Source organism: Drosophila tropicalis, unplaced genomic scaffold, assembly GCF_018151085.1.
Source record: "Drosophila tropicalis isolate 14030-0801.00 unplaced genomic scaffold, ASM1815108v1 contig_1002, whole genome shotgun sequence".
NCBI classification, from domain to species: domain Eukaryota; kingdom Metazoa; phylum Arthropoda; class Insecta; order Diptera; family Drosophilidae; genus Drosophila; species Drosophila tropicalis.
The window spans coordinates 594563-620290 of NW_027172360.1; the positions used below are offsets into that span (position 1 = coordinate 594563).

Below are 25728 nucleotides of genomic sequence, written 5' to 3' on the forward strand. Positions count from 1 at the left end.
AAACGTCTCCTTCTGTGCGTTACAAATATCTGACACAATTTAATAATACCCTCTGCAAAGGGTATACAAATTGCAATAACTCTTTCCGTTTTTTAAATATTATTACTTTAAAGTGTGTAAAAAAAAAAGGCTGGCAAAAATACCCCCTCAGGTCAGAATGCTTCAAAATTTTTTTTTGTCTTAATATTTATACTTCACTGAAACTCATAATTAATTATTTATTATATAAAAATCTTTACTTACAGTTGTAACCAGTTCCAAACAAACGAATTGAAGAGTCTCAATATTATCTACAAAAAAAGGCTCAATCGCAAGTGTTGAAAGAGGCAGAACTATAGTATCGACGAAAATACATTTATCAAACAGTGGTACAAAGACTTTTAACAACTCGACAGCTTTAGAGTAAAATAGTTGCAGATTGCGGTTAGGGCTTTGATGAGTTTTAACCTTTTTTCGTTGATGATTTTTTTTTAAACTTTTAACAGTGTATACTGGGTCATGTAGAGGAAATATGGTTTCTCGCAGTTGAAATTGGGTAAACTTGATAATGTGCGATATATTATCCTCCTGTAAAAATTTTAAATCGTTGACAGTTGAGTATATATTGCATATAAGCAAGCAAGCATCCATTGCGTTTAGTATCTTTTCAATAACTTCATCGTCTACAATTTCATCTTCGTCATCCTACATAAACAAATTCCATTAATCATCGCTTAAAAATAATTGCTTAAAAATATATACCTGTCCAGCAAAGTAATTTCTGGCTAGATACACGTTTCGCATGGCATAATTAATAAGAAGTGTTAACTTGTTTTTTGGAATTGAGTCCAGAGCTTCCTTTGCTTTTAGCTTTGCTACGTCGTTGCTCATGATGTTAAGTAGTTTTGGAGAAATACATTCAATATTTTCGTCAACGTCCTCTGCAAAATATATAAATTTTTTTGTTAAGTTATATATATATTCTTTAATTACCAAATATACATATTTAAACCGGTGCTGGTGGTTAACTTCGTGCGTGCTGAAGTATCTTTACCCTTGTAAGTTTGTCTGATACTCATGGTGTAACTATAGGCGTCAAAGAAGTGCGACTTGTGAAAAACAGGGGTTCACGAACTCAATCTTATGCAATGCGGCCTATATTGTATACCTTTTTATGACAGTTATCTGAAGTAGTTTTTATGTAACTAGAAAGCCCGGAGAACTCCGTTTCGCTATCAAATGTTTTCGATCATTGTAACATTTTGTTTTGGGATTAAAATATTAAAAAACAGAGGGCCGGGGCTATCTTCGACCGCGTTAAAGTTTGTATACCCTTGCAACTTTTTTGGTAACTCTTTCCTTACCTATTAGCCATCAATGTGAAAGAACGGTTTATCTAAAAAGGGTTATGTTTGCGAAAGATGTTTGCGGCCTACAATCATAGGAAATAACGAAGATATTGATCATAGTCACTGTTTTCCACCGATCGTTCCTATGGGAGCTATGTGATATAGTCACCCGATCTTGATCAAATTTGGCACAGTTTATAGGCGTAATAAACTCTCTAATATTAAGTTTCACGATAATAGCACAGAAAATAACGAAGTTATTAAGAAAAGTCACTGTTCGTGACTTTGGGCTTTGTATGGGAGCTTTATGATCTATGGTAGCTATAGTGGTCCGATCCTGAATCCGAGATATACAACCCCTGCAGTATATACAAGCCCACGTGCAAAATTTCAGCTCTGTAGCTCTCACGGTCTAGGAGGAGTTTGCGTTGATCCAGACGGACGGACGGACGGGCAGACGGACGGACGGACATGGCTATTTGAACTCGTCTCGTCGTGCTGATCAAGAAAATATATACTTTGTATGGTCGGAGATGCTTCGTTCTATGCGTTGCACACTTCTGACCAAAATTAATATACCCTTTTTGCAAGGGTATAAAAATAATTTTTTCTTGTTTTTTAGTTAAAAGGGAAAATTTGTATTGCATTTTACAGCATTCACTATACCCTTGCAGGGGGTATTATAAAATTGGTCAGATGCTTGTAACGCACAGAATGAGACGTTTCCGACAACATAAAATATATATATTCGTGATCAGCATGAGAAGCTGAGTTGATATAGCCATGTCCGTCTGTCCGTCCGTCCGTCGGTGCGTATGCGTTTTACTAAGCCATCTTAAGAGCTATCGCGATGAAATTTATTTTGGGGCTTTTTATTACCCTGGTAAGTATAAAAATTTGTTAGGATTGGACCACTATATCATATACAACTGTGTTCACGAAAATAGCAGTGCCCTTAAGCTTTGACTTCAAAGTTGTTAAATCATATTAAAAAGACAATAATTGCACCAATATTTTTTAAATTCATAATCTTTATTTATATAGAACAAAATTACTGCCATTTTGGACTGAACAAAAAGCCTCAATTTTTAGAAATGAGCAAAATATTAAACAAAAGGGCATTTTGAGCTGTTCATAAAAATTGCAGTGACAGATAAGAATTAAAATCTCTCGTTTCCAAATTATTTGAAACTTCAAATTCAGGTCACCTTTGGTTCTTAGAATTTAATACTTTGTTGTGAACCACTTATTGGCAATATTCACTTGGCACCTGCGCCGCACCGAATCCTGCAAAGCTGAACTGGGATCTGCTGCCATGTTTCTTGGATAACTTCACAGAGTTGAGTTGTATTGGACGGTTTTTGTTTTGTGACACTTCTCTGAATGTTACCCCATACATTTTCAATGGGTTACCAATCCTGCACCTGAGCTGGCCCTGGTATTACATTATTCTTTCGAATTAAAAACAATTTATTTGAGATTGCTCCTATGTTTTGGGTCATAATACGGGTGATATGTCCATATTATGGACATATTCCATATGATATATAACCTTCTTCATGATGTTCATGTAGACATTTCGATCCGTACTCCCATCAATCTTAAGAATAGGACTAAGTCCAATATTTGAGAAACAAGTCCACATAATTCCCTATAGTCTAACCGCTGTTTGCGTGTGGTTTGGGTGGTATACTCTGTATATTCTGGGCGACGTACACTGTTTATAACCTGCACCACCAAACAAAACTACACTACGGTCGTCTGCCCGAGAATTTTTTTTGGAAGCCTAGGGCAGCAGACACCATCTTTGCAGAACATCCAACTAAAATTTGGATTTTTTTTTAAGTTTTACCTTGTTTTTTCAAGGTTTTGGATCCACAACGTCTTCTCAGCATAGCAATGCGTTCCTCTTCCTACCATCATAAACATTTTAGCGTTAGTTGTCGCAAACAGTACTAGAACATAATTATCTAATAAATTAAGCTTAATACTGGCAGATATGTACCCTTTTAACTAATCGAAACACTGCTATTTTTGTGAACAGCCAAATTTGTGGGGATAAGCACAAAAATGTGAAAAACGACCAAATAATTAGTGAAATTAACGGAACTTTTTCAGAGCTTTTACAGCTGTAGCTCTGGAAGAAACATTTTCATAAAAATTGGAGTATTGGCTATAAAAACTCAGATTTCAAAATTTGGCAATTTATTTAAATCGGTTTAATCGCTGCCGGCAGCGCTGCTTGCTGCCTACTACGTACATAAACTGTATGTGTATGCGTGCCGTGTTTTGCTTAGGAAATGATGGAAGAAGAAAAAATTTTAGTAAAAAGAGTAACTGAATTGTTTGTATTTCACAAAATCGCCAACGATTTTTAATTGAATGATGAAATTCAGTGTGTGTACATTATTATTCTTTACGGCGAGAATGGCTTGTTGACTTAACCAAGCATAATTCTGTTAATTCTTACTAATGTTTGGGAAAACAATTTCCATAAGAGCTAATTGAGAGTCTACAAATCGACAAAAGTCGTTGGAAAGAGTATGTAATTAATCCAGTTGTCACATTAACTGGCACTTTTCCATTTCAAACAGCTTACAATTGTTTGGAAAATTGTGCAGCACTTATTATTTTAAAGTTGAACTTTCATTTTAGTGGTAAGCGATAATATTTATATAATACACAAAGGTGAAACATGTGGCTGAAATCGCCTGCCAACAATATCAAAAGCCCACCGCTCCATCGACCCCTTTTGCCCCTGCTATCAATCTTATCGGAACTTGCTTTCGAAACGCTTTCCACAACGAAGCAATACGACGAACAATGGCATCACCAACAACACAGCCCAGCATCTCTCACGAACAGCTTTTAACAAGAACTCTTTCCACGCTTTGACTCTTAATACAAATGCACAGCAGATGATCTATTTGAGCTACAGTAATGCAGTGACCAACAATGCCTCTCCACCGAACATTCAGACAAACGGGTCTAATTTGTTTTCCATGGAAGAGTTAAACACCCTTCTAGCAGAAAGGTCTAATAAAAGTGAACAGTTCAAAGTCTTAACACAACTTGCAATTAAATATGTGGTCTCCAGTAAATAATTCCACAAACAGTATAAATATCATGGCATGGAATGTTTGTGCCCTAAAACAAAAACGAACGGAACTAATTAAGTTCCTAGAAGATAATAATATTCACGTAGCTCTTATTAACTCAAACTGATCGTTTTGATTTACAAAACTATTACATATACAGATGTGATAGGACTGGAAGTAAAGGCGGCGGAGTCGCTGTTATAATCAGTAAGAATGTGAATGTGAAGCACAAACCGATCTCCAATATGAACACGCATCTTATTAAAAACGTAATAAATTACTTTGAGCACTAACAAATATCTTAACTTGTTTGCCGTGTACTTTCCTGGCAACACAGCTAAATGCATATCCAGAACCCGTAACTCAACAGGAGATTCTAGTCATATGAAACATATGTATAAAAGCGAACTTAACAAATTCTCACAGATAGATGTTAAATATGTTGCCTTTGGCGACCTGAACTCACGACATATAAACTGGAACTGTGCTCGAGCCAACAGCTGGGGAAACATTCTCAGCGAGCTTAAAACTTTAGGCAAACTTCACATTCTCTATCCAAATGACCCTACCTACAGTCCATAAAGTGACCTAAATAGCCTCGCCTCGGTCACTAATTCGAATTCCCAAATTATGAAAATTAGAGCTAGCGAACTGAAAAGCATTCTAAATGGCATCAAAACTAAAAAATCTCCAGGGACTGATGGCATACACAACGTTTGCCTTAAAAACCTGCCACCCAACGCGATAACCTACTTGACTCTCGTCTTTAACTTATGCCAATAGCTAAGCCAGGGAAGCCATCTGACAATCCTGCTAGCTACAGGCCAATCAGCCTTCTCAGTGGTATCTCAAAAATATTCGAGAAACTTATTAAGACTAGACTTATTGACCACTTGAATCCCACAACATACTCCCCCTGAACAATATGGGTTCAGAGAAGGATCCAACTGTTCACTTCCTACCACAAAGCTTAGAAACTTTATCCAAAATTGCTTCCAACAAAAGCAGTCCGTGGGCTTAGTCACATTAAATATCGAAGCTGCATTTGACACTGTCTGGCATCTGGCACATATTTATAAACTCAAATCCATCGGAATCGCTCCCTACCTTATTCTTATTTTGCGTAGCTTCTTGACTGATCGAGTTTTCTATGTAGCTCTGGCGTCCCTCAGGGCTCTGTTTTAGGGCCAATCCTCTTCAATGTTTATACCTACGACATCCCTAAACCTCCAAACTGTGAGCTATCCATGTTCGCAGATGATACAGTCATCTATTGTGCTAATGCCCAGTATGCTGACATTAAGTTTTCTCTTCAAACAGCACTCAACATACTTGAATCTTACTACCACAAATGGAAAATAAAAGTAAATTCAATCAAAACCAACGCTTTATCTTCACCAAAAAAAAGAAAACTCTGTTTTTTCCCCAATGACACTTTAAATATTTGCAACTTCCCGATTCATTGGGTAGATTCAGTACGCTACTTGGGAATTACGTTTGATAAAAAGCTTACATTCAAAATCCACATTGGACTTACAATTAACAAAATTAATAAACTAATTTGTCTTCTATACCCACTAATAAACCGAAAGTCTACGCTATCAACCCACAACTTCCACTTGGGGTATCTGTGCTGCTACGCACATCAGTAAATTGCAGGTGGGCGAAAACAAGCTTCTAAAACTCTTGTTAGATCTACCATACAGGTCTTAAAACTGTTAAACAATCAATAAATAACTGATTTAGGTGATTGAGTATCACCTCTCTTAAATAATCTCCCTGATTGTTCAAGGGCTTATTATCGCCGACATTCCACATTGCAATCGTTGTTAGTTCTAGAACTAAGCCGCTAAATTGAAGTTAGCTTCTTTTAGTATCTGGATCATAGAAATAAGATAGTCTAAGATAACATTAAAGGTTTTCTTTCTTTTTTCCTTTATAATAACATGTCAATTATTGTACAAGCTTTTAGTCGAACAGCCAAACAATAAATGAATGAATATCATAAGCACGGCAACGATCAATTAGTGTGTGTGTTAAGTGCTTCAAGTGATTTATTATGTGTCGATGTGCCCAAACAATGAGATTGCATTGCTTTTACAATTTTCCCATTGCACTGGATCCGGAAAAATTGCATGTATTCATTGTGTTTAAATTGATTGGCAACATAAGCGCAAAATGTGTAGTACCACCGCCATGCTAACACCATCTTTAAAATTCATATATTTAAAAATTGTTCTCTCTATTCCTCATGCAAAACCTTGGAAAACGGTTCGTGTGTTCTGAAATTATAGCGTCAATCAGCAAACCCGACCTTTTTTTATACCCCTGCAAAAAAGGTATATTAATTTTGGTCAGATGTGTGCAACGCATAGAACGAAGCATCTTCGACCATACAAAGTACATATTTATATTCTTGATCAGCACGACGAGACGATATAGCCATGTCCGTCAGTCCGTCCGTCTGGATCAACGCAAACTCCTCCTTGACCGTAGCAGCTACAGAACTGAAATTTTGCATGTAGGCTTGTATTTACAGCAGGGGCTGTATATCTCGGATTCAGACGGATAGGACCACTATATCATATAGCTCCTATACAAACGGCAAAGTCACGAACAGTGACTTTTCCAAATAACTTCGTTATTTTCTGAGCTATTGCTGTAAAACTGAATATTAAAGAGTTTGTTACGCCTACAAACTATTGTGTCAAATTTGATCAAGATCGAGTGACTATGTCATATAGCTCCCATAGGAACGATCGGTCGAAAACAGTGACTTTTGTAAATAACTTCGTTACTTTTAACGCGATTGCTTTCAAATTAAACATGTGTTAGTTTAATATATCTGTTAACGACTGTACCGAATTTGATGAAGATCGGGTACTATATCATATAGCTTCCATAGGAACGATCGGTGGAAAACAGTGATCAATATCTTCGTTATTTCCTATGATTGTAGGCCATTCATTCGCAAACGTAAACGTTTTTAAATAAAACGTTCTTCCATATTGATGGCTAATAGGTAAGGAAAGAGTTACCAAAAAAGTTGCAAGGGTAAACAAACTTTGACACGGTCGAAGTTAGCTCCGGCCCACTGGTTTTTACTACAATTAAAGAAATTTGGTAGGTGTAAAGAAAACATCAATTTTAGCAACAATGAATAATTTTTAAAGATCGGATAAAGTTGCAAGGGTATACAAACTTCGGCACGCCCGAAGTTAGCCCGGTTCCTCTCGTTATATATAATAATGATAGAATTTGCAAGAACTGTCGAACTATAAGATCATAATATGATGCCGATTAACGATAAAATTTTGTAAAGTCTTTAACAGGTGTATTATGGAGAGAAATATTACTTTCTCTGACAAAAGCTAAGAAATAACGAAGTTATTGATGAAAGTCACTGTTTTCGATTAATTGTTTCTGTGAGAGCCATTTAATATAATGGCTTGATTCGGTTGCATCCGCCTGTTGTGTACAGCTGCAAACAAAAATGAAGTCGACTAGCCGACATCGATAAACCATGCACCAAGTGAAACAAATAGTTTAAATTTATAGTATTAAATGTACTTAAGTCTGTTAGTGATGGAGATACCAGATAGTAACGCACCATTCTAGGCTACTTGCTGGGTGGTGTCTGGCTCTGAAGGAAGTGTTTGCTGCGTAATCGGATTAAGATGAGACGCTCTCTCGTTGGTCGTCAGCCGAAGTGCGACGTTTTGTTTGAATTAATAAATATCAAAGAAACAGCTAACTTATATACCTTTGCAGTCCATGACAATAATTTTACATGTTCAAAATTTGTTTCCTGCATCTTAATTCATCAATATACAAACAAAACAATTTTACTCTTCATACTACAATTTGTTCTTCTTCTTCCCTCATTCCCTAAGCAAAGCAACGCACGCATACACATACACTTCATGTAGCGTTGCGTCTGTGTCTGTGTATGCATATACTCTTTTGTTTTGATGATGACATAATAGGCAGCAAGCAGCGCTGCCGGCAGCGGTTGAATTGATTAATATTGACTGTAGCTTATGTGCTATCTATTTGTAACACACAGAAGCAGACGTTTCCGATCCCATAAAGTATATGTATTTTTGATTAGCAGCTGAGTCCATTTAGCCATCTCCATGTTTATTTCACCTATAAACAATTGTGCCATTTTGATTAAGACGGCTGCCTATATCATATAGCTTCCATAGGAACGATCGGTGGCAAACACTGACTTTTGTCAATAACTTCGTTATTTCTATATATATTTCTCAGTTTAATATATTTGTTAATAAGTGCTAAGTTTGATCACGATATGGTGACTATATCATCGAACTATCGCTGGGAAAGAGTGAGTTTGGTCGACAACTTCGTTCTTTGCTTTGCCAAGATTGTAGGCTGTTCTTTCCCGAATTTTAGACTTTTTAGGTACGACTCTGCCAAAATACTTGCAAGGGTATACAAACTTTGATGCGGTCGAAGTTAGACCCCGCCCTCTGTTTTTATACCCTTGCAAAAAGGGTATATTAATTTTGGCCAGAAGACTGCAACGCATAGAAGGAAGCATTTTCGACCATTTAAAGTATATATATTCTTGATCAGCAACGGATCTGGATCAACGCAAACTCCTCCTAGAGCTACAGAGCTGAAATTTTGCATGTAGGCTTCTATATACTGCAGGGGTTGTATATCTCGGATTCAACCGGGTCGGACCACTATAGCTCCCATACAAACGGTAAAGTCACGAACAGTGACTCTGCCAAATTTGATGCTGGGCGTTTTGAAAGACAAAAAATTAAACCGCCCTAATATGTAGTCTTCATCAGCATCAACGATTTTCGCGAAGACTATACTAGCTAGAGACACCAAATTAGGTATGTGTACTGCATAAAGTTTAAAGTTATTGTTAAGTTAAGTTAAGTTAAGAGAGACTGTGATTGCATATGCATAAAGGAGGAGGCATGTAAGAAAAAAAATTAAATTTATGTACATTTGGCTAAAATGTCTCGAGACTTTTCTTGCACTTTTTATTATTTAGCTTGGTAAGACTTTTTGATAGTAGCTAAGTACCACTCCTTTTTCACTATGCTACCATCAGTTCTTACTAAACGGACGTCTAGACATACTGCTTGCTTATGGTTCAATTATCCCTATTAAACTGTTTATCCTTTCGACATTAGATTTTAAAAAATATGTCAGTCTTCTATCGCACTCCCTGCACTTCATTGCAAGCTTGGCTCAATAGTTTTCCAGTTTTTACCAGATGATTTGCTACCGTACAGTTCTTATTCCCGATTATCTCAGTGTTTTCCTCTGCTTGTACTAAATTGCAAAAAGGGCTTCTATTAATTTAAAATTCATTTTTGGACTTATTGTGTGCCAATGTTTATGGCAGCGCCCACTGTGCTATTGTGATTATTTGGGACTCCATTTCTTTCAAAGTGTTTTAGAGATACCCCGCCAGAATATAAACAATATATGTTCATAACGCATTAAGTTTAATCAAATCTGCTACTGTGGCCGCGTCTATCTTCGGCATTTTCAAAGTTTGAACACTTCTTCAAAAATCTATCCAAAAATTTAAATAAACTTATCTAGTCTCTATATTATAAACATATTTATGATACTTTATATGCGTTCCTCACTTCACCAAAATTTTGTCAATTTTACCAATAAAGAACATAAAAAATATAATAATCAAGTTACCTGAATCAAAGTTTGGTGATTCAGTGTCATCGAGCAATTCAATAATTTGTTCCATATTCCGCATAAACTGTTGATATGTTTGCGAACGAGTTACTTCTTCCTTTGTACATTTAGTGGTGGTTAAGGGCATTATTCGTTCAACACGACGTAATTTTGGTTTGGAAACTAAATTAAATTGCATTTTTAAGAATTCATAAAATTTAAACTGTTTATTTGTGAATGCTTACATATTTGCTCCGGGGGAATATCTCCAATCGATACAGCTATTTTTCTTTTTGAACATGTTCGCTTTTCATCGGCCTTTATTACCGTAAACATATCCGCTGACGTATTTACATTTTTACGGGGCTCATCAGTACATATAGACGGCCTTGTCTCATCAATATTTTTAAATGAATGTGGAAATTTTGATGTCTCGTTTGGCAGTTCCTGTTCCTGTAGCAACCCCATATTCTTAGCAAATTCTGGTGACTTTTGTACAAACTTTTTAATACTTTGTTGCATAAGGCGAGCATCTTCGACGTTTAGACGATTTATACATACCCGAACCTGAGACTTGCCGCTAGACGATGTAGAAGCAGATGTTGTTGCGCTTTGATGGAAGTCATGCCCACTATCAGTATGCCTGTTTATTCCTAAAGATGTTGCAACGGTGACAGTGCTTGATTGTACCGGCAATTGAAGTTTTTTGTATTGCGTTTGTGGTCTTTGCGAATCTTGTTGCTGTGCTGAACATGCAGCAGCCTTTTGCTGTCGTTGCAAATTGAGCACGTTTTGAAAACTACCTTGAATTGTTAAGGTTGCTGTTGTGCTGGTATCTTGTTGTATCTGAGCTGGTTTTTCCTCCTCCAAATGATTTGGAGCAAAAATACAGGTTGATTGTACTTGATGCTGCGGCGGGTGAGGCAGGTTCATGGATAATTTGCTTTTATTCGTCAAGTTAGGACATATGGCTTCAATCTTAAGACTATCATAATACTTTGGACATGATTGGTACTGCTCTTGATAGGGCTGTTTATTACAATTCAATACATCAATTTCTCCTTGCCTCTGTATTTCTGAACATTCAGCGTGCTGGGAGATTTCCAATTCAATTGGGTGCTGATGAGGTCCGTGGTTTTTTATTACTTGTGGCTTTTGTTCTAAATTTATTTTTGAACTCTTGTTTACATCTTGTTCTTCAAGGGCAGCTACACTGAAATTTTATTAATGAGACCCTTTATTAATTTTCTATGAAATATATGTCATAGGTCAAAAATATTATATAATAATGAAGCCCATTTGAATACAAAGAAAGGAGAAAACTAAGGAGAATGCGCAGCGGTTATTAAATAAAGGAATTTAATTGAATACTATACTGGCGAGTATGACATGATGCGAGTTGTCAAAGATGAAAATTATTTCGGTGTAGGCTGAACTCACTAAGCTTTATAACATTGCTATAAGACATATTAAAATAGCGCAAATATAATATTGAGTTATGAAAAAATAAACTCGAACAGATTGCGACAGATACACATATTTCGGTTTTACATATATTTTTTGACGGTGTTGTGATCATCCGTTTCAGTACTATGTTAGACTAACGCATCAGCCACGCAAAAATCTGCGCAGAATCAATTTATCGTTTTATGGAACGACACTTATGTACATATAAAGAGTATAAAATAAGACATATAAATATAATTAAAATATATATATAAACAAATATATAAATATTCCCAAAATCGATCCGGGTGGTCTCGAAGGTTTCTGTATACATAGGTGATATACTCGCCATACTCTTTTCTCATCCGATTCTCTTTAATTGCCTATATTTGCTATAACGGGTTACAAGGAGATTTCTTCGAATTTATCTAGAATTCATTTTTTGACTCGCGAAAGAGCATCGCTCAGTCGCTTAGTCGCTCATCGCTTAATGCATGGCCGAAGACGCACTGAGCGACACCGCTCGAGTTGATTAGTTACAAAAATAACTTATTCTAGAGAAATTCTACGAAATCTAGAAAGCCGCTATAACAAATATAGAAAATTAAAGAGCATTCAAAGGCGTAGGTTTTGTGTTCATCCCATAAATCGATTGAGAAAAGAGTATGTCTAGTTTCATCACATATGTATATAGAAACCTTCGCGACCACCCAGATCAATTTTGGTAATATTTACTCATGTCAATCGATTCATTTGATTTGCTTTTAAGTAAAATTGATAGCAAAATAAATAAACCGAGATCAATAATTTCTGCTGAAGAACGATTGGTTTTATTATTATAACTTTATTTCTATTTTTCTACTCTATGGAATGACACTTATAATTCGACGCTTTCTCATAAGCTTTAATAATTTACGTTGCTCGAGAGAGCGTCGCTCATCGCTTAATGCGCGGCTGAAGCCTAAGTCAACCATGGAGTGTACCAAGCAAGAAATATGTAGATTTTTACATTTTGAATACTTGCAAAGTAGAAACGCAACAAGGCGTCCAAAAAACATTTTAAGTTTATTTGCACAGCGTCGGTTTGATCAATTTCGTGAAATGAAAATGAAGTTGCCTTCTAAATGGCCACAAGATTCCGAACAAAAGGTCCAATATTTAATATTTAAATAAGATGCTTGTAAATATGTTCAATCAAGCTTTAAATTTTGAGCACAAATACGACATTTCTCTTTTCCATCCGATGAAGCAATACTGAACTTAAATATAAGACTTTTTTGTGGTCTAAACTAGAAATGACAACCCCAACAGAAGCAACAACATCGAATTTAGCAGCAGCTGAGCCAGGCTACTTTACAAGCTATTGGTAGTTTTGCCTATTTATATATACATACAAGGAAGTTCACATTTTTAATAATTGTTCCTTAAATGTAAAGGACTTTGATCTACAATTATAACTTGTTTATTTTAAATCATTTTTAACTCGCAATACCTGCCCTTTCCCATCGCATTGTACGTTCATTACACAACCTCGTTACAATTTAACAATACCAGCCAATTACCAATTAATAAATATCAAAAAATCTAACTTCGGCTGTGCCGAAGTATAAACTACCCTTGCAGTCCTTGGCCATAATATTTTTACTTGTTTCAAATTCTTTTTCTGTATCAATGCACAGACAAACCCTTCTAAATATAATTCCCATTTCTTCTTCTTTTTCCCGATGCTGCATACTACTATTGTAGCGTTGCGTCTGTGTATATGAGTGTGCTCAGCTGCTCTGTGGATTACAAGCAATGACGTAGTAGGCTGGCTGCAGCGCTGTCGATTTATATTGACCGTAACTTGTGTTCTATTTATCGCATCTGTTTGAAATTTCTGGATCTAATGATTTATACCCAAAACCATCATATTAGTAAATTTCAGAGAAATACTCAAATTTCTTCATCTATGTTTCTTTCAGAACCATATGATATAGTATTTTGATCCTGACAATTTTCATACTTTATCTGCTCCGGGCAACAAGTAGCTTTAAAATCAAGTCTAATCCTGAAAGCTCTTAAGATGGCGGCGTGAAGTTGATATACTAGACATCTATAGCGGACGTTGACGATACTATGCGCAGTACGTTCAAGTGGCCCCTACAACACCAAGACAAAGCGTGTTACGTGCGAGCCCAGGCAGTTAGCTGCTGCCCACCTCCCACCCGACCGACCCAGCGGTGCAGCCGTATAACGCTCGTATAACGAATGGCGTGGACAAATACACAATAGAAAAAACAGACAAACAAATAATACTATAGCTAAGCATATTAATAGAAAACTCTGAGCCGATTACAGGGAATAGAAGGTTGTAATCAGAGCAGAGGACCCTAAAAGGTTCATGCATGGCATAGTTAGAAGAACAACGACTAAGGGATAAAGGTATCAAAGGATGTCTACTCCGTCTACATGGTACCGACAGATTTTCCTGAGCTAATAACTCGGGCGAGTCGATATCACCAATTAGTAGCTTGTGCATAAAAATGGCACCAAGCATAATTCTACGGTTGATTAAGGAAGGAAGGTTAATCAAATGAAGTCTACTAGTGTACAAAGGCAAGTAGCATTCCCATCTTAAGCGACGAAGAGCAAATAGAAGAAGAACTGCATTTGAACGGATTCAAGTCTAGTCTGGCGCGACTTATATTGAGGTGACCAAATGCAAGATCCATACTCTAAAATAGGACGGACAAGCGAAGTAAAAATAAATTTAGTTCTATAGGGGTCATCAAATCTTTTAATGAAACCCAGAACACTCATGGCTTTTGAGACCGTGGTGCAATCATGGGTAGGTAAGCCTAAATCATTCATATTATTTAGGCGTTCCAAAGGACTATTGTTTAGAAAATAAGTAACCAGTTGAGGAGAGTTACGCTGAAAAGTCATTATCTAACATTTAATTATGTTAAGATGTAAAAGATTAAACTGGCACCAGGATTGAAAGTTTTTAAGATCAGCTTGTAGCCGACCAAATGAATCTGTAAACAAAGCTTGACATCGTCAGCATACATAAGCACGCGCGAATGAACAATGACTGATGGAAGATCCTTAATGAATAATGTGAAAGGCAGAGGACCAGGATGACTACCTTGAGGTACACCAGATGTCACAGGAATGGAATTTGAAAGCAAAGACTTAAAAAGTACTTTCTGTTTGTTAAATATTTTCGAACCCAAGAAAGGAAAAGAGGTGAAAAGACCAATGTCGTTCAGTTTAAAAAGAAATAGAGTATAATTAACAGAATCAAAGGCTTTACTGAAGTCAGTGTATTTGACATCAGTTTGTTTAGCATTTTTGAACCCCTTGATAATTATAGAGGTAAATTCTAAAAGGTTAGTGGTTGTAGATCTACGTTTCTCTAACCCATGTTGGGATAGCAAAATAATGATGCTGCAAAAATGTTGCAATTGAGAAGTTATAATTTTCTCAAAAGCTTTCGGAATAGTGGACTATTTTGAAATACCCCTATAGTTATAGGCTTCGGACTTTTTGTCATTTTTATGCAAAGGAATGAGATACCACTCCTTCCAAATAGATGGACAGACATCCTTCCTTATTCGACAGAGAATAAAAACAATTTTGAAATGGGTTTACATAATGCGTTTGCACAGAACCTGAGTACACATTCAGATAGCTCATCTGGACGCGGAGAATAAACAGGTTGAACTACTTTAAGTTCGCTAAGAAAAGAAATTTCACCAATCACTGGATTAATGAAGTAAGTAAGTCGACTCGCCGACTTGGGTATACTCTACAAACACACGAGCACTCTAGCGCCGCCACTAGCCAAAGGACAATTCTGGCCTTGTGGACCGCTTAGTAAAATACGTTCGTAAAATTAGTCCGATTTCAATCAAATTTGGTAGTTTGATAGAAATAAATAAGATTAATTAGTCTGCCGAATTTGAATGCGATAGTCAAAAAACTACAGGAGAAAATCGTTTTTTTTTTTCTAAATTATGGAGGCGGAAATGAGCGTGGCAAAATATGAAAAGATGTATACTCAGCGCGCATACTAAGCCAAAGTACATACTTAATTTAGTGACTTTAGCTTTGTTAGTTTCTGATAAAATCACTTTTGTTTAATTTTCAGGGAAGGAAGTGTTTTTTAAACCCCAATATCTGCGCGTCTATTAAGCTAGTCTACCTACCATATTTAATGTCGGTAGCTGTCATAGTTTTTAAGAAAATCAGTTCTTTGTAAATTCCGGCGGCGGAAGGGGGCGTGGCAAAATGTTTGAACAATTAGTTTCTGCGCGCTAACTAAACGAGTGTATAAACCAAATTTGACGTCTCTAGCTGTTATACTTTTTAAGAAAAACAGTTTTATGTGATTCCTGGGGGCGTGGCCAAAATTCCAATTAACTTTATACATTTACATACTACACGAGTATACATACAAAATTTGGAGGCTCTAGCTCTTATAGCCTCCGAGATCTGCGTGTTCATACAGACGGACAGACAGACGGACACACGGACGGACATGGCTAGATCGACTCGGCTGTTGATCCTGATCAAGAATATATATACTTTATAGGGTCGGAGGAGAAGCTTCCTTCTCCCTGTTACATACATTTTGGCGACTTTAATATACCATTTCACCCTATGGGTGTATGGTATAAAAATACAATTAGCCTTTTTTAAATGATGAGGATACGGACTTGCTCGATATTCCGTTGAGGAATAAGTTGTTTTAAAAAAATTCGCAAACATATCTCGGCAATTGCCTGATCAGTGCTAGCATTTTTATTTTGAGAGGACAAAAAAAAAAATGAGTGCACAGAGGTCTTACGCTTAGAATTAACAAAATCTGCATTGTTTTATTCACATACTAATAAAATGAATACACTCGAATTGAATTGAAGTGAGTGAGTGAGAGGCTCGTAGTGAGTGTGTGTATGAGTATTGTATTGCTTCCGTACTCATAAAAAACAAATTAAGTGACTATGATTACTGCTTAGAACGAACTGGATTTTTTGGACTTTTAATGCATTTAGATGATGACCCGTAATTATTGTCATGTTAGCTTTCGACGTTTTTTTACAGTTTACAGTTTCTCCAATATCTTTAATATTATATTTAGATATGTTAATTCTTTGGAGAAGTTGTAGATCTAGGTATTCTAACAAGGGGAAATTCAGGTAGGCGAATCAACGATTTGGATGAATTTTGGATATGTTGTAGAATACCCCGTCATTTGAAGCTGTGTGAAATATTTAGGCGCACTATTTTATATTTTTCTGAATATTTTCCGCGTTTAAAGTTATAGCTTTGGTGACTTATAGGTAAAACGCCGAGTGGACTTTAAGCAGCACCGTGGTGTGAGGTGTAAAGTTCCTTCCTGAAAGTGAAGAAATCCTGGTTCAACCACCGCCCGAAACTGGTTAGTTTTGTTTTTTATTCTTTTTTTCGCATTTTCAATAATTATTTAGGCAGGTTGAAAATACAAGAAAGCGGATGCAAAACCTCTGAAGGCGTAAAAAAAGAAAATCGTGGAATTTCATCAAGAGAAGACTGCATTAAGGTCTAATTCCTTGTACAGTTACATTTGTCATCCATAATATTAAAAGAAATGCTCAAGTATGTATGGTTCGCTTCGAAGTTGACCGATAACAGAGTGTTTTTTCAAAATTGTTTTTCGGTTTGTTTTTTTTTTTTTAAAATTAATTTAAAGTTTGTATATTTTTGCACAAAATCATTTTTTTTAACATGTTCATAGTCTTGAATAAATGTATGTATTTCATGTACGTATGTAATGGTCTTATTTCTACATGTATGTTTTTGTAAAGACATAATAAATGAATCCATTCAAAAATCATTTAAAGACCTATTTTGCTACTAGAAAAAATAATTCTTAAAAATGCAAAAAAATAAGTATAAAAAACAAAACTAACTAGTTTCGGGCAGGGGTTGAACCAGGATTTCCTCACTTTTAGGCAGGAACTCTACCTACCTATAAGTCACCGAAGCTATAACTTTAAACGCGACTTTTTAGGAAAATATATAAAGTGCGCCGAAATACTTCACACAGCTTCAAATGTCGGGGTATTCTACAACATGTCCAAAATTCATCCAATGTTTAATCTATACCAAAGTTCTGTTTTAAAAATTTTGTTTGAGTATTATAAGACTTTAAGTACTTTAGTAAACATAAAAAGTATTAAAATTTCAGATGTTAAAATAAAGATGTTAAATATAAAGATTAACCATTATAATATCAAAACATTGAGTGAAATCATAAAAATGCTAATAATTATCATGATTTAAAAAGTTTTGAAAAGAATCTTTAAATTTGGTTATTTAGCTTGTGTTAGCAATCGGTCTAGTTGCGTTATCAAATTGACCATAACAATAGCGTAATGAGTAAAAGTGTGGTATTTTATTACGTAAACAAAGGTATTTTCATATAGTTTACTGGATTTGTTTAAACGACGACTCATTATTACAGTTACTCGATATTGTTCACATAATTCCCACCTGAGCGTTCGATCAACATTTTTCTGCTGTCGATTTTGTTGATGATGGACAGCGTCTAAGTTATACGTTGATTGACATATTCCTCTTTCCTCTGAAGCTTCATTCATCATATAATTAGAGTTTTCTTGTACGGTAACAGCACGACGATCACTCCGCACTATAGAAAAAATGATGTTGAAAAATAATAAGTTAACAATCTAACAAAAATTTATGTAGTTGCTTAATAAGGAGAGCGAAATATGTAAATGGAACACTAAGTTGCTATACAACAACTGGACCAACTAATATATTTAATTTATCTTGAAAATATCAAAGATGCTAACATCGGCTATGCCGAATTTAATATACCCTTGCAGTCTTCAGAAATAAAATTTTTAAATGCTTTAAACTTTTTCTTTGTTTCAAGCCTTCAAACTCTCACACTATCCCTTTAAGTTGCGCTATACTCGGATGATTTTCATATATTCTGATTTTTCTTATCGCTTAGGTTATTAATTGCTCTATTGACTCAGCTTTTCATGCTGATCCAGGAAATATATACTTTATGGGATCGGAAACGTCTCCTTCTCTGTGTTAAAATCATCAAACTTATTATAAGTAAAAAAAACCTTGAAAAAAGGTTATATTAATTTTGGTCAGAATGTGCAACGCATTGAAGAAAGCATTTCCGACCATATAAAGTAAATATATTCTTGATCAGCACGACGAGACGAGTACATATAGTCATGTCCGTCCGTCCGTCTGGATCAACGCAAACTCCTCCTAGACTGTAAAAGCTACTCTGCCAAATTTGATCAAGATTGGGTGACTATATCATAGGAACGATCGGTCGAAACAGTGACTTTTATCAATAACTTCGTTACTTTTAACGCGATTGCTTTAAAATTAAATATTTATCAGTTTTATATATCTGTTAATTGCTGCGCCGAATGAATTCGATCAAGATCGGGTGAATATATCTTATAGCTCACATAGGAACCATCGGTGGAAAACAGTGACTCTGATTAATAACTTCGTTTTTTCCTATGTGAGGCGTTTCGCAAACATTAGACTTTAAAGAAACCCTTTAAAACGTTTTTCCACTTTAAACAAAAAACTTGCAAGGGTTTACAAACTTTGACGCGGTGGAAGTTAGCCTTCGCCCTCTGGTTAAAATTATAAGAATAAAATTCTGAAAGCTATGCTAAGCAACTGAGCAATTTAACTAACAACTAAAGAAAATTAGCCAGTTGACTAACTTAAAAGAAAAGAACAAGTGAACAGGTTTAGAAAAACTAGAAATGTTTACCCAATACTACTTTATACCTAGGGAGAATCTCCAGCTTCAGAAGTTTTTTCATATGAAATATTTTCCAAGCTTTGCAGGATTATCTGCGCTTGTCACATAAAGAAAAGTCCGTTTTTGAGAAGCGCTAATATTTTCTTTGATCGCTAGTTTTTTATTCGGTTGTCAATTAATGTAAAGCTACCAGAATCCCCCGTTTCTTTCGTATAGGGTTTTTTTGTATTTTTACCATTTTTGCAATTTTGATAATTTCCTAAACGTTTCAAAACTCATCGTTGCCGTTTAAAAATAAATAAAACTGAAAAGCACACCGTTGTACTTCCTCAAACTTCTTTGCTCATTGCTGGTACAATAAAAATATCCGAGGAAAATAAAAATTTTGTGGTCCAAATAATGTGTGAAATCTTTGTCCCATTTACCTTTTTCACACATTTTACTTCACTTACTTATTTTATGCAACGTATTAAATACAGTTGGACGCAAATTATATATCCCTTGAAGAAGCTCAGGACATGTATTAATATTTGCTCCATGTTGCTGAATTGTGTACTGTGACTTTACTTCGCTAAAATAAAAAGGCAGGGTTAAATCCTAATTTATTCCATTTGGCCACTACTTACATATTATCAGAGTTCGTTTGTTCAATGGCATTAACCAACTGCCGCACAAGGGTTTCATCGCGAACGGATAACAAGTTATTAGATTCACTGGCTACCAAAGAATGAAAGAGCAGGGATTTGTTTAAAGAAGTAGCACTCTGCAGAGAATCCGATACTGGTAACTCACTGAGTACTAAATGGAATTATAATAAAATATTTTTCAATAAAAAAAAATTTATATGGGATAAATATAAAGTATGTATGTATGTATGTACAGCGGCTCAAAGCTTATTTAACTTTTAAAGATATGAAAAAAACTGTAAGTGCTGTCTTTTCTTTTTAGTAGTCTTTCACTAACTGTCAGTGTCTTATGCCATTGCAAAAAGGGTATCTTAATTTTGGTCAGAAGTGTGCAACGCATAGAAGAAAGAATCTCCGACCATATAAACAAAAAAATATATTCTTGATCAGCACGACGAGACGAGTTCAAATAGCCATGTCCATCCGTCTGGATCAGCGTAAACTCCTCCTAGACCGTAAAAGCTACAGAGTTAAAATTTTGCATGGAGGCTTGTATATACTGTATATACTTGTATATACTGCAGGTTTTATATCTCGGATTCAGCCGGATAGGACCGCTATATCATATAGCTCTCATACAAACGGCAAAGTCACAAACAGTGACTTTTCTCAATTTTTTCGTTTTTTTGTAAGCTATTGTCGTAAATTTTATATTTGAGTTTACTACACCTATGAATAAACGACTGTGCCAAATTTGATCAAGATCAGGGGACTATAATATACAGCTCCCATAGGACCATAGTTAGCCTCGGCCCTCTCTTTTTCTTTTTGTATACTTTTTAAAAACATAATTTTCCGATTTTATTTTATCTTAAACGCGTCCTCTCTTAACATTTACATTTTTCCCTGTTATTTACATATTGATTTTTAATTTGTTATTCATAAATTTAATTTTTTTTAATAATGTCGGTCTGTTGCAAATATAATTCTTTACTGTTGGCTGTTTCACAATGTAATGCACTTTAAATGTGCTGGTTATACAGTCAGGGTGCGGGATAGTATTGCATAGAGTAGCGGCCTTAAATAGGGCTGTGATTCGTGTCGTGGCTTGGAGCTCGAGATGCATTTGCGGGCTGGGGATGCATTTAAAACCCTGTCAGATGGCTTTTACCAACTCGAAGAGGATCTTTTGGCGATGGAGGTTCGATTCAGCAGTTGTAAATTTTAGATTGAATCTCCGATGCGAAAGAGGGCCAGGTTTCAGGGCGCGTCCTTCAGTCCGGCGGCACATCGATCTCTACCAGTTTCGGCTTCCGACAATGACACTATGTCACCAAATGTACAGCAGCTGATATCGTTTAAGAGTCCGGCTTTGGTAGGTGTGGAGTCTCTTCCCATTTCCCCTGGAGACAGTACCCCACCTATTAACATCCGTTCCCAGGAATATTGCCAATAAAGTAGTTGTAATAAAGTGATGGCTGCTTCAGCTGCTACTGCATCTGTTGTTGCAGCTACTGCTGTACCGGCACTTCTAATTCCCTTGTTGTAGTTCCACCCCAAAAGCAAATTTTTATTTCGTGTGTAGCATGTTCTATAATATTAAGTGATCACTGTACTCAGTGAAATAAATTAATAATATTATAAACATATTGTATCACTTTGTTACAATATTTATGTATACAACAGTTAAGTGTCATGCCCCCATAGCATGGCGCTGGATATAGCTAAGTCGGCGAATCTAACACGCGCGACCACTCTGTCCCCAATATGAAACATGATACATCCTCAATCATCCATTGCGGCGGCATACGTATTGTATACATACATACTTTTATGCAAGCATATTAGTATGCATGCTTATGCATTCATACACACATTCATAACATTGCGGTGCAAAAAGATTTTTGGCCAGAACACATTGTAAAAGAGTACACAATAAAAAAGAAGATTATTTAGAATTATACTGACTTTAGCAAGGCCTTTGACTCTGTTAATCATACTCTGCTTTTATATAAGTTGAAAACACTTGGCATCCCTACCCTTTTGCTTGATTGGATTTTTCAATATCTTTCTAAGCGTACACAAAAGATCCTCTTTATGTCTTTATTTTCTAAGACCATCCAAGTGGCCTCAGGAGTACCTGGGGGTAGTCATTTGGGTCCATTGCTATTCACTCTTTTTATAAATGATCTTCCATTGGTAGTAACACTTTTTCGTGTCCTTATGTACGCGGATGATGTTTAGTTTTACCTCAGTTTTAAAAACATATCGTCTTCTTGCCTGCTTCAATCCGATCTTAATGATCTTCAGAGTTGATGTGATATGTCTTTTTATAGATGCACCTTATTATCTTAACGACACATCCGTTGGAACGGTTAGATATTATCAATGACTTAGGTGCTCTTATCGACCATAAATTAACTTTTAATCCTCATATATCTGCTACAGTTAGTAAGTCAATGAATGTTCTTGGGTTTGTGAACCTATGGTCAAAAGAGTTGGACGATCCGTACACAACCAAAATTCTGTATACTTTATTAATCCGTCCTATCTTAGAGTACGGATCTTGCATTTGGTCACCTCAATATGAGACGCACCAAAGTAAAATTGAATCTGTGCAAAAGCAATTTCAGCTTTTTGCTCTTCGCAGTCTAAATGGGGATCGCAATGTCAATTTGCCATCATACTCCAGTAGGAGTATAAATCTTTAATTAATCGTTGAGTAATGCTTGGTGCTATCTTTATTCAGAAACTTTTAATGGGTGAAATATTGGACCAGCTAAACCTATGTATACCCCGTAGACCTATTAGAAATTGTATTTCTCTATCCTTAAAACTTTGTATTTCTTTCTATTCCCTACATGAACCTTTTCGAGTCCTATGTTCTGATTACAATCTTTTGTATCCCGCAATCAGATCAGAAAGCTCTCTTTCTCTTGTGAAAACCTCTATTTTAGCACACTTAGTTCGTAGCTGTAGTTAATCACCTTTTAATTGTTTGTCCGTTTTATTTGTATTTGTTCATGCGATCGTGCCGTCCGCTATACGGCGGCGCCCCAGTGTCGGTCGGGCGGGAGGTGGATAGATTTCTGCTAGGGCTCGCGTGAAACAGGCTATGTCCTGGTGGCGTACTTGTACGTTCTTCGCATTGTACACGTCAACATCCAGACAAAAAAAAAATGTCAAACACCTTTTAATATACAATGGGCAAAATAAATGAATAAAAATCTTGTCCTAACCCTAGGAGGCGCCTTAGTCCAGTTAAATAGAAACAATTTTTAAAAAATTAACAAGAAAGTAAAAATAGACATTTTGAGCTGTTCATAAAAATAGCAGTTACAACTAAGAATGAAAATCTATTCCAAGTTATTTGAAATTTCCAATTCAGGTCATCTTTGATTTTTAGGACTTAATAATTAGTCCTGAACCAATTATTGGCAATAGCGAGTTGGCACCTGCGCCGCACCGACTCCAGCAATGCTGAAGTGTGATGTGTTGCCATGTTTCTTGGATAACTTCCCAATGTTAAGCTGTATTGAACGGTTTTTGGTACGCTTCTCTAAATGTTTCCCCATACATTTTCAATGTGTTCGATTCTTTCGAATTAAAAACACATTTTTTGAGCTTCTCCTTTGTTTCGGGTCGTTTTACTGGTGATATGTCCAATTTATAGCCATATTCCATATGTTATAGGAGAACTTAACCTTCTTCATGATGTTTACGTAGACAATTCGATTCACATTCCCACGAATTTTATGAATTGGACCAAGTCATTTTTATGGGAAACAAGCTCAAATCATGCCACATTGCTTAACCGTTTTAGCGTTTCGTGTGGTGGTATTCCGTATAGTCTAGGCGACGTACATACTGTTTAGACCCGGCACCATCAAACAAGACTACTTTGCGGACGTCTGGCCCTAGAATATTACGATCTTTTCAATATAAAGATTCATAAAAAGTAGTATCAAAGAGTGGGAATTTTCTGCGACTTCGCGATATTAGCTCTTGTTCTAGGAGGCTGCACCGACAAGTGTCACCCCGTTCTGACTAAATTAGCAGATGCAAACTAATTGGCCAATTTCGTCCTCCCAGCAAAAGGCGGACTTCAGCCGTCCCTCTGTCTAAAAGTTGCGAGCTCGAGACCGCGTTCCGTTTTCATCCTCCCCGCGAAATTCGGGATTTGGACGTCGGTCTGTCTAAAAGTTCGACGACGATCGATCGAGCGACCCAAAAAAGGTCGATTATGACCCGCCATAAAACACGAGACACACAAATTTTTGTGTGCGTCGACTTGCAAAAGTCACCTTTTTCTCTGCTCAGCCTCTGTCGGTTTTACCGCCACGGGAGCCATTACGTGGCCATCCATGCTTTAGACCTTTGAAATCGTGCTCTATTAACGGATATATATTTTGCGCTTCAAAATTCGGTTTAAAAAAACTTTCGAATCCCAGTAGGTACTAGACCAAAAACTGAAACTAAACGGCTAATTAACACTCCTGGTTATTTGGGATATATTTGACGACAAGTTGGCTGAAAGCCATTTGAGAGGGTGACCTTGAGAGTGATTTTTTGGATGTTGCTACTCACAATAGGTGAATATATTTCAAGAATGGTCAAGATATGCCTATAACTAAGATTTGGTAAATATTTGCCAAAAACCGTTACATAATTTAGTGATTCAGATGAACTTACATACATACAGTGAGCCCAAAAAGTATTGGCACGCTTAACATATTCACCTTTCGTCCCATGCAATTTCTGTTTTATTTGTCGGCACCCCAATTCTGTAGAATATGGTTTAAATTATCTAATTCACAAATAAAAATTCATTTACCTAACATTTTCCCGCAGTTATGTTTAATAAACTATAAAATAGGCACACCTTCAAGCCAAAAAAGTATTGGCACAATTTTTCATTACGTCTAACTCTTTTGCTGTTGTAACGGCTAAATTCCGTTTTTTCTGATTTTCTTAGAATAAGAACTGTTGGCATACACACATAATGTGTTCAGTGCCAGTTTTCGATCTAAATTCAGACAGAAACGATCAAAATGGTCAAAAGAGCAGAAATTTCCTTAGAAACTCGTGAATTAATTATAAAACTATATGTAAAAAACAAATCTTATAGGAAAATTGGCGAGATAGTAGACAGATCGCCGTCAAATGTTCGAAATGTTATTAAACATTACGTTACTACCGGAAAATTGGAACCAGCAGGCCGAACTGGACGTCCAAAAAAATGTACACCTCGCCAGGAAAGGGTTATTGTGGTTTTCATAGTCGAGTACCAAGGCGCAAACCATACACTTCAAAGGTTGGCCTTTGAAAAAAAATTGCTTGATTTTCCTTTTGTTTTGGATCTCAGTAATTTTTGTGATGAGGCCGAATTCAATCTATTTGGATTCGATGGTAGCGAAATGTATGGCGTAAAGCCAATAAGGAGCTGGAGGGAAAAAATATTCGTAAGACCGTCAAGCATAGTGGCGTGCATGTCATAGTATGCGGCTGTTGTGCAGCCTAGGGAGTGGGTCAGCTGACCTTTACCGAAGACAATATGGACAAGTATGCTTTGTTGGATATTTTAAAAAGTAATTTGGCCCCTAGTGTTGAAAAGTTAGGCCTTAGTGGATCTCAATGGCCTTTTCAACAAGACAATGATCCAAAACATTCTTCGTTTTTGGTTCAGGAGTGTCTCATTTATCACTGCAAGCAGCTAAAAACCCCTCCACAATCACCCGATCTTAATC

The 25728-nt window shown here is 36.2% G+C and overlaps 1 protein-coding gene across 8 annotated transcripts in view; it reads right to left on the reverse strand.

Annotated features, from left to right (window-relative positions):
- Window positions 1-25728, reverse strand: part of Nipped-B (Nipped-B cohesin loading factor) — a 93596-nt gene that overhangs the window by 63976 nt on the left and 3892 nt on the right. For 6 of the 8 annotated variants that reach the window (XR_011031958.1, XM_068286420.1, XM_068286078.1 and 3 more), the window contains exons 3-9: window positions 19982-20153; window positions 19808-19926; window positions 18077-18233; window positions 10357-11324; window positions 10130-10294; window positions 742-920; window positions 244-684 (exon numbers count right to left, since the gene is read on the reverse strand). Coding sequence is in view for 7 of the 8 variants with exons in the window: in XM_068286420.1 (XP_068142521.1) it covers window positions 244-684; window positions 742-920; window positions 10130-10294; window positions 10357-11324; window positions 18077-18233; window positions 19808-19926; window positions 19982-20153 (2201 nt within the window). In the remaining variant the exon portion in view is untranslated. The remainder of the gene's footprint in view (window positions 1-243; window positions 685-741; window positions 921-10129; window positions 10295-10356; window positions 11325-18076; window positions 18234-19807; window positions 19927-19981; window positions 20154-25728) is intronic. The other 2 variants (XM_068286222.1, XM_068286302.1) reach the window with 2 other exon arrangements.